This window comes from Meira miltonrushii (genome assembly GCF_003144205.1).
Source record: "Meira miltonrushii strain MCA 3882 unplaced genomic scaffold FA14scaffold_6, whole genome shotgun sequence".
NCBI classification, from domain to species: domain Eukaryota; kingdom Fungi; phylum Basidiomycota; class Exobasidiomycetes; order Exobasidiales; family Brachybasidiaceae; genus Meira; species Meira miltonrushii.
Genome location: NW_020289948.1, coordinates 84,795 through 101,552, shown reverse-complemented (window position 1 = coordinate 101,552; position 16,758 = coordinate 84,795). Strand labels below are relative to the sequence as shown.

Below are 16,758 nucleotides of genomic sequence, written 5' to 3'. Positions count from 1 at the left end.
AGGAAAATGCATTAAGGTTGTTGATTGAGAAAATTCATTTCAGGATCAGATTCAAAAGCAAGTTGCATGGAGGTTTGGTCACCATTCTCATTTACACCAGAATTGAAGTTTGATACACTTGTTGAGCCACTTTGATCATTTGATGGTGTCAAGGAAGGAGGCACTAAGCTGTCCAAAAATGAGTTCAGCCATGTTTCGTTGAATGGATCGGTTGTCATATGCCCAGACATACTAGACAGAATATTTTCTGTAGAAGAGATTTAGAGTAAGCATGACATGCACGTTTTAAGGTAAAACTTTTTGAGCTTACCTGTCGAATCTGCTTGGGAGTCGTTTCCAGAGATTGGCACGTTGGTGTCAGGCTGAAGATTTTGGTTCAGATTTCTTTCTACAGATAGAGACTGACTCTCAAGACCGCTGTTTCTCTCTGATCGAGTTTGATTGCCGGCATTTAGCGTTTGATCGGCATCTGAGGCAGATTGAAATTCGTCTAGATTATTAGTCGGAAAGCTGGGAAAGCGATAATTTGTGTTGTAATCGAACCTTTTATATCTTAACAAAGCTGCTGCTTTCCTCTCGCTAGAAGCTTTTGCTAGATCATTAATTAGCGACAATAGCCACCTTCCGCTGAAACGGGCAAACGAACTCGAATGCAAGTGATCCGATCCGCTTCCGGCTAACAAAATTGCAAGACGAGTAGCTAACAGACGCTGATCACGATATCTCAGCTGGAGAAGACAAGGGGGAGAAGTAAATTGTCAGTAAGTGCTTCGTTATTTGTACTTCATTGGCACGAACCTGTAGCATAATCATTACGCTCCATGTGACCATCGAAACAATATTGCGCCCTAATTGATGAGCTCGATATTGAAAGTTGTCAAGGAAGAATTTACAAAAAGCGATTGACATCTTGGCGCATTGATCTTCCAGTGAATCCGGGACCATATACATGGGCTGATCTGAGATCTTTGAAGTGTGCAGGACCGTAACATTGATTAGAAGTTGAATATGCGAACCGACAACCATCAATACACTTTTAAGCACAAAATGCCCTTGCAGCTTAGGATGTTGAACATAACGTTGTTGCCAGCTTTCAAAAAGTGTATTAAAGCTAACACGAATACTTTCCAAGGATAAAAATCGATGTTCTTCCATCTTCTGTAATTGTGACCGTGTATAAAATTCAATCCTGCGCAAATTTAGATAAGCACAATGTTGAGCATCACCAGGTGTCGCACGTTCATCTTCTGCCCATTTGTCTAATTGATTCCATTGAACGTCTAGATTGATCACAGACACCATTCCATGCAGCGATCCTAAGCTACGTTGTAGAAGTACTGCAGTTGCCCATGCTCGTTCCGTACTGCGCTGTTCATGATCGTCTTTCAATTGACCATCCAAAGTGGATCGAATTGTTCTTAAACGTTTACCCATTCCTAATTCACTTGCGATCCTTCCGGCTGTATCGATAAGCGTCCAACAGCGATCTTCCCGAGCAAAAGCAGGTTTTGTCATGAATAAAAATGTTAAAAGTAAAGTTTTCACAACCTCTGTACTTTTTGCATTTGAAGACAGTAGCAGAGAAGTACAGTGATCCATACTTCTTAGCAATATTGGAGAACAATGACGTGAGATTGCATTCTGCTCGTCGATACTTGCCGTTATTGCGCAAATGGTAATGAACAAACTTCTTGAAGATCTTTGGATGGTTTTCCATGAATCATAACGTTGATCTAATAGGCAGTGTTGGACATTTATCGTTTCATAAAATAATTCGAATAATCTTTCAACGTCTTTTTCTTGTAGAATACCACTTTGTATAGGATCCAATTTATCAACTTCAGTTGGTTCCGGTGCGATTGCATCTGCAAAGAAGTTTCTTCTCTCAACGCTTGCTTCATGTAGACATTTTTGTGTCCATCCCATCCGTTCTTTCAAGGCATTTATTTGCTCATCAGTACTCTGCTTATGTTCTAAAATGCTGAAATCATCCGTGTTGTCATCATTGTCCCCTTCTTCTTCATTTCCCAAGATATCTGTAAAGTCTTCCCCTTCGTTTATAGAATACTGATTTGCCGCGTTGTCATCTTGCCTTTCCAGATTGTGCAAGCCGGTTGGATGCGAAGGATCATTTGCATTTCGGATTCCATCCCCAAAGCTTGCTTGTGAGCGATGCTGTAGGATTGCTTCTTCTGGCGATAACAAAGCGACACTTCTTAGTGATTCAAAAGGTGCTGGATTTGATGTGGAAAAGTCAAACATTTGGGTTTGACCGGATGTTTCTGTATTCCTTCTCGCTCTTCTATTTTCCAACCTTGGTCGCTTTGGTGGATTGAGTGAGGTTTCATGATCGGAATGTGGATAATTGTGTTGAAATTGTGTTGATGTGGATGATTGAGGATCTTCACTAGCTAAAGCATCTCTGGGAATCGAGGTGGATGCGGTGGATGGAAGGCGATATAGATTCGGCTGTTGCTGCTGGAAGTGTTGTTGCTGTTGCTGCTGCTGTTGCTGCTGCTGTTGCTGCTGCTGTTGCTGTTGTAGTTGGTGCTGCTGCTGTTGTTGTATTTGGTGTTGCTGCTGTTGTTGTTGTTGTTGTTGCTGCTGCTGCTGCTGCTGTTGTTGTTGTTGTTGTGCATTCTGCTGGGTCATTGCAGTAGGTATGGGTGCTGGCCAAATGCAGACCTTATTTCGAGTCGTACAACGAGAACATTGAAAATCTGCATGCTGTAAACCGTCACATTTTAACTTGGATCTCCGACACCTGTGGCAAGGTAGAAAAGCTTTAGATCATGCATAGATTTGCAACACCCATCAAGTTCTCACTTACTCTAAACAAGCTTGGAAACTTCTCTGAGCTGCATTCTCGGGAAACATCTAGGGCTAGAATGCTATATGGTTGAGCCTTTTTGTTTAGACCTCATCAATAAAATAAAGAAAGAAAAGGATGTTATTGTCGATCAGTTGATGGTATAAGCGAAAGCGAAGATGAAGAAGATCCGGTAACCATTCTTCAAAATCAGCCGAAGCTCTATTTTGGAATGAAGATCGGGAAGTGTTTTAAATTCTGCAAACCCCTTCTCCACCCAATGCTTTCAGCAAATTTTAAACTTTTCTATTCTACATGCATGCAAGTTTAGCCAAAAGGATCAAAACACTAACCCGGCCACGCTAATCACAACCCTGCACTGAGGGACAGCCACTTGATGTATGCATTAAGATGCAGGACGCCATGGCTGTCAAACTGCCGATTGCTAATATGAAACATGTTAACGGGCATATGCACTTATCAGCCGAGTTGTATCGCAGTCTATATTCTATAGGTATTTAGTTCTCGGTGCCGGAGCGGGCTTTAATCTATGCCTTTATAGATTTCTTACAGTACACTATAAATCGAAGAAAGGGTCTATCTCACAGAGGATAATGTGGGAAAGATCTTGTTTATGGCTATTGTTTTCGGTTTATACAAGTAAAAGGTACAAGAAGAAGATCACAATATAAATCTTTTAACCATTTCGGATGTTTGTCCGAGCAACCGAAGCTTCGAAAGGGTGAAATAGAGTCTGAATGCAACAAATGTATCAAATCTACTTTAGCGCGGCAAGATGCGTTTAGTAGTACAACGGACGGAATATTAAACTCGCACTGAAACATTCGCTCGGTCCGAGCGATAAATGCTAGTTGCTTTTGCAAGTGTCCCGCACTTTTCCAATGGACATTAGATCAGCCGTCTTTTGTCACGGGCTGTTTTGACGGATAAAAGTTGTGTCCCACTTCTTGTTCTTTGTTTACCGTGAAGGCGGTAAAAGTCCCCTTGACCGGTTCCGCATCTACCATATAACATCCATAACCCCCTTGTCGCTTTCGCAGGCTAGATGTATACAATCATAAAAACCGGCAACGTACATTCGCGCTCATTTCTATTTCGAAGCATTCCTAACTTTCAACGTACTTTCTCCTCAATGAATCAATGCAAAACACAAAATATTGTTGCCCCTCTAACGCAAAGTGCCACCTTTCTCGTCTTTTCAATAAAAGGTGAACAAAGGGAGAGCATCGAAACCATTAAATCAACACTAGGATCTACTTCTGATCTGATAAAGAATATCAATATTCGCGATAATACAGCACGATTTGCTTGTACTGTTGGTATTGGAAATAAAGCATGGGATTGTTTATTCGGACAAAAAGGAAAACCAAAAGAATTACATGCATTCAAAGAAGTTCGCGGTAAGAAACATGTTGCAGTTTCAACGCCAGGAGATTTATTCTATCATATCCGATCAGATCGAAGGGATTTATGCTTCGAATTTGAGAGGCAATTGACAGATATGTTGGACGATTCTGTTAAAGTGGAAGATGTCACTGTAGGCTTTCGATATTTTGATACCCGTGATCTGCTGGGCTTCGTGGATGGGACGGCAAATCCACAAGATGCAGAAGCACTCGAAGCAGCTTATATCACACCTTCTATAGACCCCTCCGAATCAGCAATAGGCGGAAGCTACGTATTGATACAAAAATATAAACACGATATCAAATCATGGAAAACACTATCAACCGAAAAGCAGGAATCAATCTTGGGAAGAAGAAAGTTTGATAATGTCGAACTTGAAGATGCAGATGAAAAAGCACAAAAATCACATAAAACTTTGTGTACAATTTCCGCTTCTGATGGAGGTGAAAGAGCCATTTTACGCGATAATATGCCTTTTGGTTCACCGGCAGAAAACATGTTTGGAACATACTTTATCGGTTATTCTCGTGAATTGTGGGTAATGGAAAAGATGCTTGAAAGAATGTATTGCGGAGATCCTGATGGACTTCACGATCGTACTTTGGATTATAGTACACCACAAACTGGATCGGTCTTCTTTGCCCCTTCTATGGACGTTCTAGATTCTCTAGGTGATGACTAGGAAGAAAGTTCATGTGAAAAATCATTATATTTTCGTTCTATCATTAGTACATGAAGAGAGGTATATCTATAGATCTGCATCTTTTTTGCTTACCAAGCAATCTTGGCAATGGGGCCGTTCGGGAAAGAGCGAACGAGCAATTTGCGCATTTCGTCTGCAAGCAAAAGTCCAAGAGCAAGAGGAATAGGAATGAGCCAATGTTTGATGGGGACAGAGGCGGTGTTGAACAAGTTCTGCAAGCCGGGTTCTTCAGTAACAAAGATTGCAATGGAAAGTGAGACTAGTGGTCCAACAAAGATCCATAGATTTCTTCTTGATTTCCTGATCGGATCTGCTTGTAATATTGAAAGCTTTTTATTACGAACACTCAACAAGTTACCCATTTGCATGATCACCAATGTGACAAAGTAGACGCATTGACCTGTGTTCAAGAAATGGTTCAGTTCTGCTTGAGTATGACCGTAATAGCCATCGGAATAATGGGCAAAAGCGAAGAACATCTTGTCGATGGGAATACCAGCTGCTTGATAGATGTATAAGAAGAACATTGAGTGGGCTGTGATCGTCATGAGCATACCGATGAAGAGGTAAGATTGACCATAAACCTTTGCATTGACAAGATGGTCCTTTTTCGGATTGCGTGGAGGCAATGTGAGAAGATCGTATTCTTCCCTTTCCATGATCAATGTCAAGCAGCAAAATAAATCTGTAAAGCAACAGATGATAATCATCAAGAATGAACTCAACGGCAAAGGGCATCCAAAGAAAACGTTTAAGATAACAGGCCAATCTTCTGACCATGAACCGGCCGGCAAAAGATAAGAGATCACCTTTTGTAAATTTTGGAAAACCAATCTTCCCAAACGAATACCTTCAACGATGGATGAGAAGCTTCCCATCAAAACCAAATCGGCTGCTTCGATTGCCACATCAGATCCACCAACCATTGCGATACCGACATCAGCTGCTTTCAAAGCAGGAGCGTCGTTGACACCATCACCTGTTACTGCGACCACGTATCCTCTTTGACGTAAGTTGTTCACGATGGATAACTTTTGTTCTGGAGTTGTACGAGCAAAAACGATTTCTTGATATCTGCAAATAATGTCCCACTTCTCGTCGTTCAGGTCGGTCATATCACGACCTTCAACAACAAGACTTGATTGAATCATCTCTTGTACTTCTTGTATCGATGAAGACGAATCTTGTGATAGATCAGCTTTTTCCAAATCGTCATTTGAGTTATGCTCTTCCTTAGGTGCTTTCAATAACCCTTTCTTGCCAAAGTCTGCAATTCTATCAGGCTCACATTCCGAAGTGATGATTCCACATTCTTTTGCAATTGCGGTTGCCGTTAATCCGAAATCACCTGTAACCATGAAGAATCTTGAGCCGGATCTACGACAATCAGCAACCGTTTGACGAATTTCAGCACGTGGTGGATCGACGATACCCAAGATTGCAGTGATGCAAAGATCAGATTGACCTGCTTCAATTGCTTCATCTTCAAATTGAGTTTTTTCGCAGTTGATGTACGTCTCGAATGTTCGATGAGCAAGCATGATTACTCTTTGTCCTTTACGACTCCATTCTTCTTGTTTAGCAATAAGTTCGGCTTTCTTTGCTTCTGTAAGTTCTTCTGCTTGACCGGATGCATTCATGAAAGATGTGCATTTTGGCAAGAGAACATCAGGAGCACCTTTGACCAAAAGTTCATGAGCACCAGATTTCGCGTGGGCTTCATAGACGGTAAGCATGTATTTGTTCTTTGAATTGAACGCAAGCGTAAACTCTCTCTCGTTCGTATTCAACAGATCGGAAAAGCCGGGAAGTGTTGCTGCTAAGCGTAAGACGGCCACATCAGTTGCATTACCTTGTGCCTTGAGTTGCTTAACGGCTGATGGATCAGTCACATCTTCTCCGGCTTGCTTCTCATCTTCTCCTTGGAACTTTGCATCATTACATAAAACCATTCCACGTTGTAATTTGTTCATCGCTTCATCACCTGCAGTCATTTTGCCCGAGATTGATGCAACGCTCACCTCTTGTCCAACCATTGAAACTGAAACAACAGACATCTTGTTCTCGGTAAGCGTACCGGTCTTGTCTGAACAGATCACATTCACACAACCAAGAGTCTCGACGGTTGAGAGTGACTTGGGTAAAACTTTGGCATCTCTCATTCTGCGTGCGATTAAGGAAAGCGTGAAAGCAACTGCAATAGGCATACCTTCAGGAATAAAGGCGACCACCAAACTCATCAAGTCCGTCAAGATTGAAACCGTATTCAAGAAGTCGTAATGATCAACACGTAGCCAAGCCAACCAAGTGATCAACATGATCACGACGAGAGTAACGGTAAGACAGATAATAATCTTAACAAAACGAACGATTTCACGTTGCAAATTTGTTTGAGTTTCTTCTGCTTCATTTGTGAATTTGTTAATCCTTCCCATAACTGTACGTGAGCCTGTCAAGACGACAACACCTTTTGCTGTTCCATGACAAACATAAGTACCCAAAAGAGCAATGTTTCTTGCTTCAATAAAGTTTGTCTCATCACCACAATCTGTTGCACCTGCGACTTCCTCGGCTTCTCCTGTCAAGATTGAACGATCAAATTTGAGATCAGAAGACGTTTCAATCAAACGCATATCTGCCGGAACTTTTTGACCAAGCGACAACTGAATGACGTCTCCCACAACGATTTCTGAGGATGGAATAGTCATTGGTTTACCATCACGTAAGATGTCTGCATTTTCAGGTAAGAAGTTCATGATCGAATTCATGACTTTTTGCGTTGACCAATCTTGGAAAGCGGCAAACAATGCTTGGAAGAAGATGACGATAATCACAACGATTGCCAATGCGAGATTGTATGGTTGAGGAGGATCACCAAGTGGCTTCCAAGAAATGAAAAAGATGATCACACCGATCCAAAGAATTGAACAGAAATCACCAAAAACGTAACGAAGAAGTTTCTTGTAGTACGTATTCTTTCTCTTTGAAAACACATTCTTTCCATTACGTTCCAATCTACGTTTTGCAGCTTCTTGATCGAGACCTAAAGCGCTGTTGACGTTGAATCGTTGACAGACTTCTTCAATGGGAAGACGATGATAGTCAAGTCTGGCAAGATAATCTGCTCCTTTTTGAACCGTGGCCATTGCACTATCTGCATTTGGTGCTTGTGGATTAGGGTTAGTCTTGCCACGACGTAAGCAAGATTGAAGTGAAGTAGGCAAACGTGGAACAAAACGTCGACTTTTGATTGATGATTTACCATCTTTTAATCCTGGTCCATCATCATCTGCAGGAAAACGTTGAGAATCATAAACGTGAATTGAAAGTGTACGATATCCCATAGGAATACGTGCAGAACGTTTTGGTTCTGTAATTCCAACTTTACGTTTATTTTTCTTTTGCGTAGGAAGTTTAAACGTTGTTTGAAGTGTGGCAATTGTTGAATCATCGTTACTGCTATCCTCGCTTCTCGTACGATCAGCAAGAGGCATTATTTGATCTCCTTTCTCTTCATCGTGATTTTTTGATTCGATATCTTTTTGGTCCGACATTTTGACGGATAGAGAGAGAGAGAGGGTGGAAGGATGGGAAAAAGATTGTATGAATTTATTTGTCAATGCTTTTTATACCATCTTCCACACCTTCCCAAGTAAGACATAAAAATTCTTCATTGTGGTGCCTGATATGCACTGGTAACCGTCGGTGAACAGATTTTAACCTCAGGCACAAGGCTTGTTGCCCCTGAAAAGCGGTCTAAACTTTGTCAAAAGTGCCTACTTGTCTGAAATAATTAGAAGTCAATGCATTCGAATCGTCAATTAGTTTACCGATATCACATCAAATTATTCTCCTTTCATGCTTCTTTTGGACAAGGATGTGAAATTCAATTTGCGGAGGCTATTATTGCATTACCCTTTGCCCATGAAGAAGTGTGGAATCATTTCTCCCGAAGTGCTTCTTCCTAGGCGCAGCGCGCGCTTGGAGAAGGTATGCAAATAAAAATAGCATATGGACGCGCCGATACGGCAAGCACAAGGCGTAAAAGCAGAGGCAAAAGAAGAGAGACAAAAGTCATGCCCTTAACCCATTGAATGATACCCTTTGCCCATGCAAAAGTCAAGAGCGATCCCTGCTCAGAGAATTAATGGTGGCATGTTCCATCTGTGCTGTTTGACAGAAACGCCAAATGGTGCCACATCTTAAGCGAGCGAAAAAGAAATTTGTTGTTGATTCATTGAAGCAATAAAATCGTTCAAATCTGGTATTTCCAGCATGCCCTCAAGAAGAGTATTCAGGGTTGGCAATTGATCAAAAATCACCGGTGTAGAGGATTGTGTTTGATCATCAGAAATTTGACCCACTTGTCCTGTTGGATCAAACAGCATCGGGCTGCCATCCGGTAGGAACGCTTCATACCCTGCATTAATAGAATTTGTTGCATGAACGCCTTCGCTATCATGAGGATTCTGTTGAACTCTTGGAGCAGCGCGAGTCTTTTGTTTTTCCCGGTAGTTTGCTAGTACGATCCTTTGTTTGTTTTGCCAGTCAGACATTGTATCTGCTATTATACGTAAAATATCAGCACAACATTGTCCTATTCCCGTTTCAAATTCTCCTGTGATCGAATTAAATATTCGAACATCCATTCTTTCATCACTCAAAACTTCCGCTGCTTGTCGAATTATCACCACATACATATCCGTATCTTCATGAACGTGATTCCAAGCTTGCAATAAAACGATTTGCGTATCTAATAAGCTTTTTGTCGCATTCATCAAAATCGCACTCAGAAGAGGTACCGGTATAATTGCACGACAATCTTGCGTTTGTTCCTTCTGAAGAGCGGCTGCATCTAAACCGAGTTGGACATCCTGAATATGCTGTCTAAGTTGACATGATCGGGAGATGCAAGTCGAAGTCACCTTTTGGCGTAATTTACCATAAATAGCAACATGCTCTGACCATTCAGGTTGCTCCCAAATCCGTTGACGAAAATCGATTCGATAAAGCGAATTGGAAGCCTCAACACTTTGACCTACATTTAATGCATCTTCGCCTTTGGTTCGAATGATGAAAGAATGCATATTTCCCAATGCTTTCGAGAGGAGAATGTAATGCATGCCAATCGCTTCCAAGTCGAGCCATAGCCATGCAAGATTAGTGAGCGCCAATAGAAGTTTTGTATAGGAGCTTGCTTTCTGCGTGATAACATTCTCGCTTTGCAGATCCGATTTGATCCTACTCAAGCCTCTGCATCGATCACATTCTTCATCTTTCATTTTTGCTTGATAACCATCCAGTGCCGATGCTTGACGGGCTTGCATCTCTGCCTCATTCTTGGATTCTTGCATCAGCGCTTCGCTCTCCAATTCACACTTTCCCGATTCGAGTACCGCTCTTGATCTGAAGTACATGGCCTTGCATCCTATCCATCGGGCAATCTTACCAACGCAAATCCATTCGTCATCTTGCTGAGTGAATGCGATCGATTCAATTAGGTCGCCAGGTCTGGATGTATGCAACTGCCTAGGCTTGATTGGATGGTGGTCATGAAAGCTCAAGGCTAGTTCCCAAGAGCACAGAGATGTCCAAAGAACGTTTTCAGAATCCGATGCACTCTTTGGCTCAAAGCCTAAGGAAAGGAAAATCTTGATGGCAATTGCAATCATTACAGATCCAGCGGTTGAAGCATCTTCTTGTGATATAAGTCTTCTCTGATCAGCCCCTTCACCTGATGCCAGCAGAAAAGGACAATGAACGGCAATCAATTCTAGAGCCTGTGCTGCTTCAATGTTTCTAGGTGCATTTAGAACAGATTGAAGGGCCAATTGCGAGACGGTCCTTTGAATGGAAGCGAGTTCGTGTTTGAGGTTGGTAGAAGAGTTTGACCTGCATAAGAGCAACATCGTGTACAACAGTAACTTTCTTGAAGGGTTTGGTGATGATCTGTATAGCATATACAGATCTCTCAGTCTTGGTAAATGCGGATGTTGGATGATCACACCGAGATCGTAGACGTCATATGCCGCTTCAGATAAGAAGGAGCAATCGATGTCATTACCGATGATAGAGGTAGCTGCCGATTGTGGAATACCGCAGCGGAACTTATCTTGTCGTTCTAGAATCTGTGTCATCATCAAGATTGGACGACGCAGGATACCCATCAGTCTGACCTTTCCCATCATAGATTGTGTTTTTGTGCCGGAACGGTCAGGATTGTTGTGTGCCTGTTCTGTGGTAGGCTCATATCTAACACCTTCTTGCGTTGGCTTGAATGTTGGCTTGAAAGGATAGAATGGACTGAGGATCTGATCTCGATCGATTGTTGATTCATTTCTGGATGACGTACTTTGCCTTGGAGTCGTTGATCTTCGATCCTCCGTTGCTATTGATGCACTTTCGATCGTGTATCGTTTACTCTTTCGTTCACCATCCCAGACAATGCAATCTAGATCCATCTTTTTGCATCTCTGACAGGCGTCTTCTCCTTGCAAAGGCTCCAAGCTTGATGGAATTTCAACGTTGCTCAATTGACATTTCACCTTTCGCTTTCGACAAGCAAGACAGGAGCGAATCGCATATTTTTGTCTCTTTTTTCGATCAGGCGACATTCTAAGCGGGTATTGGAGGTGGTTGGTTCGGAAGAATCATTTCATTTCCAACTTCATTTGAATGACATCGGAAATTCGGTCAATCTTCCCGTCAAGATTCACTTCCAGAAACGGGCTAGTTGGTGTGCGGAATTGGGATGATGAACGCGGAATTAATTTGGGGAAGAAATGCTCCTTCGCACGCAGTACCCCTACACAGCCCATTCGCGTCCGCGTTTGGTGTCACCTCTGTTTCGTTCCGCGAACTGTGTAGATACACTGCGCCAGCGCCATAAAATCAGTTCCGCGTGGATTCCGTGATGTAGGATACAAATCAAAACTTCTACGACACACGATTATGCAATGAAAGATATATAAAGGCCCTGGAATCAAAACAAAGCCCTCTCGGAATTACACATTTCCTCAACTGTTACCAACCTTCTCAGCAATCCACAACTTTTATCATGGCAGACCGTAGCGTCAAAGCACCGGGAGTTCCTTTGGACAGCATTCTGTGTATGTGTATGTGAGATGTACGCCTGTAGGATATTTGCTGATACCCATTTTCTCTTCCTTTCCTACAGACTATATGCCGTCCTTCGGCGGGAATATAGTAATTGGCACCTTATTCGAGGTAGTAGCAATCTTTATTTTCATCAACTTGATCTTGCGTCGTGATTTGTGGGGATTATGTCTACCTATCGGCGCACTTTGTCAGGGATTAGGATTCTTCCTACGTGTTCCGCTGCGAAACAATCCTGGCAGTCTCGGATTGTACATCGTTATGGACTTTTTCGTCGTTCTTTCGCCCGCATGTTATTTCGCATTCAACTACATCTGGTTCGGCCGTCTAGTCCAACGAATTGAAGAGCATATGAACTTCAATTTGAACCGTAAGCATATCACTTTTCTTCCACCAAAGAAGTTTGGAAAGATTTTCATCATTTCAGACGTTACCACTTTTTTCATTCAAGCTGCTGGTGGGGGCTTACAGGCAAGTCCAAGCTCAAAATCACTTGGATCGGTGATCTTTTTGATTGGTATCATTGCTCAATTTGCATCTTACATCTTTTTCCTCATCTTGAGCTTGCCGTTTGTGCGCTCTTTGAGAGGAAATAGTTTTGACAATTATGCTAGACAACGAATTTCTCAGCTCCTGCCAGTCCTCTACTTCTCTTCTTTTTGGATTATTGTGAGTGCCACAAAGTGACTGCATCTTTGCAAATTTTTATTGACCACATTCTATTCCTCAGGTCCGTTGCGTATACCGTACTGTTGAGCTTGCACAAGGGTATGGAGGATACTTGTCCCGAAATGAAGGTATGTGGGATAAACGCTTGTATGGAGAATGACAAATTCTGACATTTATACCCTTCTCTTCTCAGCCTGGCTTTTCGGTTTGGATGCCGCGCCACTTTTACTCTCCATCGGTGTCTATATTTTCGCCTGGCCTTCCGCATTTGTTGAACTCAAAACATCGCCATATGCCAAATCGAAGAGTGTACCTTGGGAAATGGGATCAAAGTCTGTGCAGCTTCAGTGGAATGAGAATACTCGCTTAAATAGCACGGACTCAGAGCAAGGCTTTACTTATCCTATGCAACAAAAAGATCAAGACGAAAAAACGAACTTCATCCAATAAAGCACAAATTATAAAGAATCACATTTCGTTATCATTAGACTGGTTTTGGAGCATTTTGTGTATTGTGCAACATCAAAAATTAATAGAATAGAATGACGCTCTCAAGTTAAAGAAGGTAATTAGGCAGAGTATTTTGCGGCAGCAATGTTAGCTTGAACTGCACTTTCGGTATCATCAGAAGGGTAGCCAGTAGTGACAACACCTTCATAGAAAGTTCCTTCAGCACCAACACTGTTATCACCACCGATACCAAGGATCAAAGCACCTTCTTTGTGCATTGGATAATAACCATCTGGTCGTGCACCGCTGTAGTATGTTGAGACTGTGCTTTGAGTTGAATCGCCACCTCGTAAAGCCCATTGGTTTGAACTATTTCCCTTTACGTAACCTGTAATGAAACGTGAAGTAACAGTTGGGTCATTTGTGTTTTGTTTTGGGTTATAACCGCTGAATAGGCCATTTTCTAAATCTGCCATGATCCAAGGTCCATTTCCTGCACCTGAACCCCAATTGGTGTTTGTACCAAAGTAGACAGCTTCCATATGACCGTCTCCGGTGTCATGAGCGCTTGTTTCTGCATTTCCATAATCGAAGCAGCATCCATTGTTGTAACGAGTACCGTCGAAAACAGCGTACAATCCTTCAGGGTCATTACCGGTTGCGACACCGTTTGTGTTATCAGCGCGATAACCTGTACCTGGGGTAGAATAAACACCATAAACCTTTTTGCCATTCAAATAGATTGGTGCTTTTGTTGCGTCTGCCAAAATATCTTCACCATTTGGACCTGGACCTTTGAAATTTCCGATTGTGGCTCGGACAAGATTGTTTCCTTTGCCTGATTGATCAAAAATTTCTTTGATGTAGCAAGAAGTACCAGAGCAAAAGCTATCTTGAGCTCCAGAGTTTGCAATTCCACCGGTTGAGAGAACTGGAACGTTCAATGTTGCATTATCAGAGCTACGGATGACTTGATAAAGTGCACCACCATAACTTGAATACAAAGCACGGGTTGTACTGTGAGCAGCAACACAAGGTGTATTACCTGAAGCATAGATATCACAAGGTCCTTCGCTACTGGCGGCTGGTGCGGCACTAGCACCGAGAGCAAGTGTGACACTTGAAAGCAATAAAGAAGTTAGAACCATGATGAAAAAAGGGAGGGGAAATATTGTTGTGCGAGAAGTAGGGAGAAGATTGTAGTCCGGTAGGGGATTGGAGTGGATGGGGAATTGCTTCTATTAAAAGCTGATGAAAAGCTGTTCATTTATGCTTTTTTGACTAGCTTGCATCATGTCATTTGCAAATACAATGACCTACGGTAACTTCGCATATCTCCGCATTGAACCCCTTAAACCCCGCACTAGAATCAATCTTAGTTTCGGGAATGTTTGTTTGTAGTCGCTAAATACTCGTGCGTAGTGATGCATGATTCGGCTTCTTTTCTTTTTAAGGTGTCTATTTTAGCGTCGGTTATCTTTCTCCCCCGCATTCAACGTACGATCGAAATGGCAATAAACTTTATCCAGTTTTTGCTTACGAATAAACAAAAGAAAAGCAAGGTACCCAATATATCTATTGAGTTACCGCTATCAACATTGTTTAGTGTCGGTAATCTTCTGTTAAGGTTCACTAAATTTAACTCGATGGAGATCGTACATTAATCCACATCCCTCCCTTTCTGCGGAACTAGGTCATAACGTCTCATTGAGCGGGTATTGTGTGATGATAATATACATAATGATTCTTCGGAAGCGAGGGTTGGCCGAAATTGAACTTAAGCTAGTGTGAGAGGGTTGAGGATTCGACATATTTCCAATAAGACTTTCTCGAAAAGTGTCGGAAACGTTTGCCGAAGAACAGCATTGGTATAAAGGTGATCGTAATGGCAAGACCCACAAAAGCAGCCGAAACAAAAGTATTTTGTAGACCTAGATGAAGCCAAGGTGTGATGGCATATCCGATTCCAAAAGAAAGTGAATTGCGAACGAGAATGATGCTCAACATCACTTCACCCGATAAATCCTTGTATGAATCAAGTGCGTAGTTTATCGCAATCGCTCCTCCAACGGCCGATGAGCATGCTAATAAACTTCCTCCTACAACCAAGCCGATCCAATGAATTTGACGTGCTGCACCTACACCCCATAAAATAAGAGAAGAAGGAACAAAGACGACACAGAGCAATAAGAGCCAAAGACGATGTTCTGGCTCACGTACGCCTCCTGACTTTTTTGCTTTCCATAACAAGAATTTGTTACCGAACCAGCCTGAATAAAAGGCCGCGAGTGATACACCGACCAGCGGGCCAGCATACGTCAGACCCACCATGGAAGCTTTGAAATTGTACGGAGGCGATGATAAGATCAAAGAAGCTGTCGCGTTCAAGACATTATACCAAATAAGGAATGCTCCGTATTGAAAACCTGACCAGAAGATGACTGGAAAGCGTAAGAGCCAGATTGGACGATAAACCAATGTGATCAATTGTGATGTTTTCGCGTACTTTTTGTTGAAAAATTTCATCTTTTCCATGAACCGCAATGGTGTTCCTTGCAGGGCTGTAGTTGCGTTGTCGGTTTTGTATAGCGTATCCACCACCACTTTACCCTTTAGTTCAACAGCTTCAGCGTGTGCTTCTTTTTCATCCATGCTTGAGCGATTTTGTGCATTCTTTGCTGGCGAAGAAACGTCATCATCATGAGCTTCGCTTAACTCGGTGATGTTGCGAACAAAGTTGGTCTGGGTGGGACGAATTTGCAGAAAGAATTAGAAATGCGCCTCCTGATTGACAGATTGAATCACTCACCTCTTCCATAAACAGGAAACAGAAGACCAACCCTACAAATTGTATCATGATGCCCATGAAGAATACAAATCTGTATCCGTGAGCTTCGTACATGAACTAGAAGAAGCTAAAATGTCAGTAGGAAGGTATGACCAAAATTTATTCTGCATGCACTCACGCCGGCAACCAAGGGTGCAAAGTAGTTGCTACCAAAGAGGACGAATGCGTACACTCCAATGTAGAATCCACGTTCATGTGCATAGAAGATATCACCGATTGAAGTTTCAACAAGCATTTCGATTGGAGAGATGAAAAAACCCTGAATGATCTTGTTGACGATCCATTCACCTTTAGAAGAAACGTATGCATTCCAAGCCAGACAGGCTATACCGCCAACCATTGAAACCAAATAAACGCCTCTTTTACCAAACATGAGAGCCATCGGCTGAGAGAACAAGCCACCCCATCCTAGCAAGAGAAAGAGATAACCTGTTCCTGCGTTCAACGTTGAAAGTGGAATACCTGTATCCTTTTCGATCGGGATCAAGATTGAATAAACCAAAGTGCATGAACTTCCAGTACAAAGCGTATAAATGACTAGGCATAAATGAGCTAGTTGTTTCCTTTTCCAAGACCAACGTAAAGGATCATTTACGTCATTGCTTGGAATTGGTGAAAGTCGAATTTCAGTTTCTGATTCTCCTTTTCCATCAACGAGAACAAGTGATCCTGGCGTTGGTAGATTGTCGGTTGGCATTGTGTCGGAGGGAATTGATTTTGTTAGTGAAAGTTGAG

At 42.2% G+C, this 16,758-nt stretch overlaps 7 protein-coding genes across 7 annotated transcripts; 2 read left to right on the top strand and 5 right to left on the bottom strand.

Moving 5' to 3' along the window:
* Positions 1-11: 11 nt before the first annotated feature.
* Positions 12-2,877, bottom strand: FA14DRAFT_158376 (uncharacterized protein; the record flags this gene model as incomplete). The annotated part of the gene is made up of 4 exons (XM_025497950.1): positions 12-247; positions 311-728; positions 799-2,764; positions 2,831-2,877. 4 exons carry the CDS (start codon positions 2,875-2,877, stop codon positions 12-14), a joined length of 2,667 nt encoding a protein of 888 aa, XP_025351858.1.
* A 1,085-nt stretch (positions 2,878-3,962) lies between these two features.
* On the top strand, positions 3,963-4,919 carry FA14DRAFT_182357 (Dyp-type peroxidase; the record flags this gene model as incomplete). The annotated part of the gene is made up of 1 exon (XM_025501201.1): positions 3,963-4,919. The coding sequence occupies one exon, from the start codon at positions 3,963-3,965 to the stop codon at positions 4,917-4,919; it is 957 nt and encodes a 318-aa protein (XP_025351857.1).
* Positions 4,920-5,008: 89 nt separating this feature from the next.
* Positions 5,009-8,434, bottom strand: FA14DRAFT_127801 (K, P-type ATPase; the record flags this gene model as incomplete). The annotated part of the gene is made up of 2 exons (XM_025496820.1): positions 5,009-8,064; positions 8,203-8,434. 2 exons carry the CDS (start codon positions 8,432-8,434, stop codon positions 5,009-5,011), a joined length of 3,288 nt encoding a protein of 1,095 aa, XP_025351856.1.
* Positions 8,435-8,818: 384 nt separating this feature from the next.
* On the bottom strand, positions 8,819-12,053 carry FA14DRAFT_88767 (uncharacterized protein). The gene has a single exon (XM_025503044.1). The coding sequence runs from the start codon at positions 11,552-11,554 to the stop codon at positions 9,143-9,145; it is 2,412 nt and encodes an 803-aa protein (XP_025351855.1). The 5' UTR covers positions 11,555-12,053; the 3' UTR covers positions 8,819-9,142.
* On the top strand, positions 11,777-13,235 carry FA14DRAFT_89200 (uncharacterized protein). Its single transcript, XM_025503045.1, has 4 exons — positions 11,777-12,049; positions 12,118-12,725; positions 12,787-12,853; positions 12,919-13,235. Exons 1-4 carry the CDS (start codon positions 11,998-12,000, stop codon positions 13,173-13,175), a joined length of 984 nt encoding a protein of 327 aa, XP_025351854.1. The 5' UTR covers positions 11,777-11,997; the 3' UTR covers positions 13,176-13,235.
* A 59-nt stretch (positions 13,236-13,294) lies between these two features.
* On the bottom strand, positions 13,295-14,323 carry FA14DRAFT_182353 (alpha-L-arabinofuranosidase B; the record flags this gene model as incomplete). The annotated part of the gene is made up of 1 exon (XM_025501200.1): positions 13,295-14,323. One exon carries the CDS (start codon positions 14,321-14,323, stop codon positions 13,295-13,297), a length of 1,029 nt encoding a protein of 342 aa, XP_025351853.1.
* A 634-nt stretch (positions 14,324-14,957) lies between these two features.
* Positions 14,958-16,720, bottom strand: FA14DRAFT_127506 (MFS general substrate transporter; the record flags this gene model as incomplete). The annotated part of the gene is made up of 4 exons (XM_025496803.1): positions 14,958-15,727; positions 15,785-15,917; positions 15,985-16,080; positions 16,142-16,720. 4 exons carry the CDS (start codon positions 16,718-16,720, stop codon positions 14,958-14,960), a joined length of 1,578 nt encoding a protein of 525 aa, XP_025351852.1.
* Between the last annotated feature and the right edge of the window lie 38 nt (positions 16,721-16,758).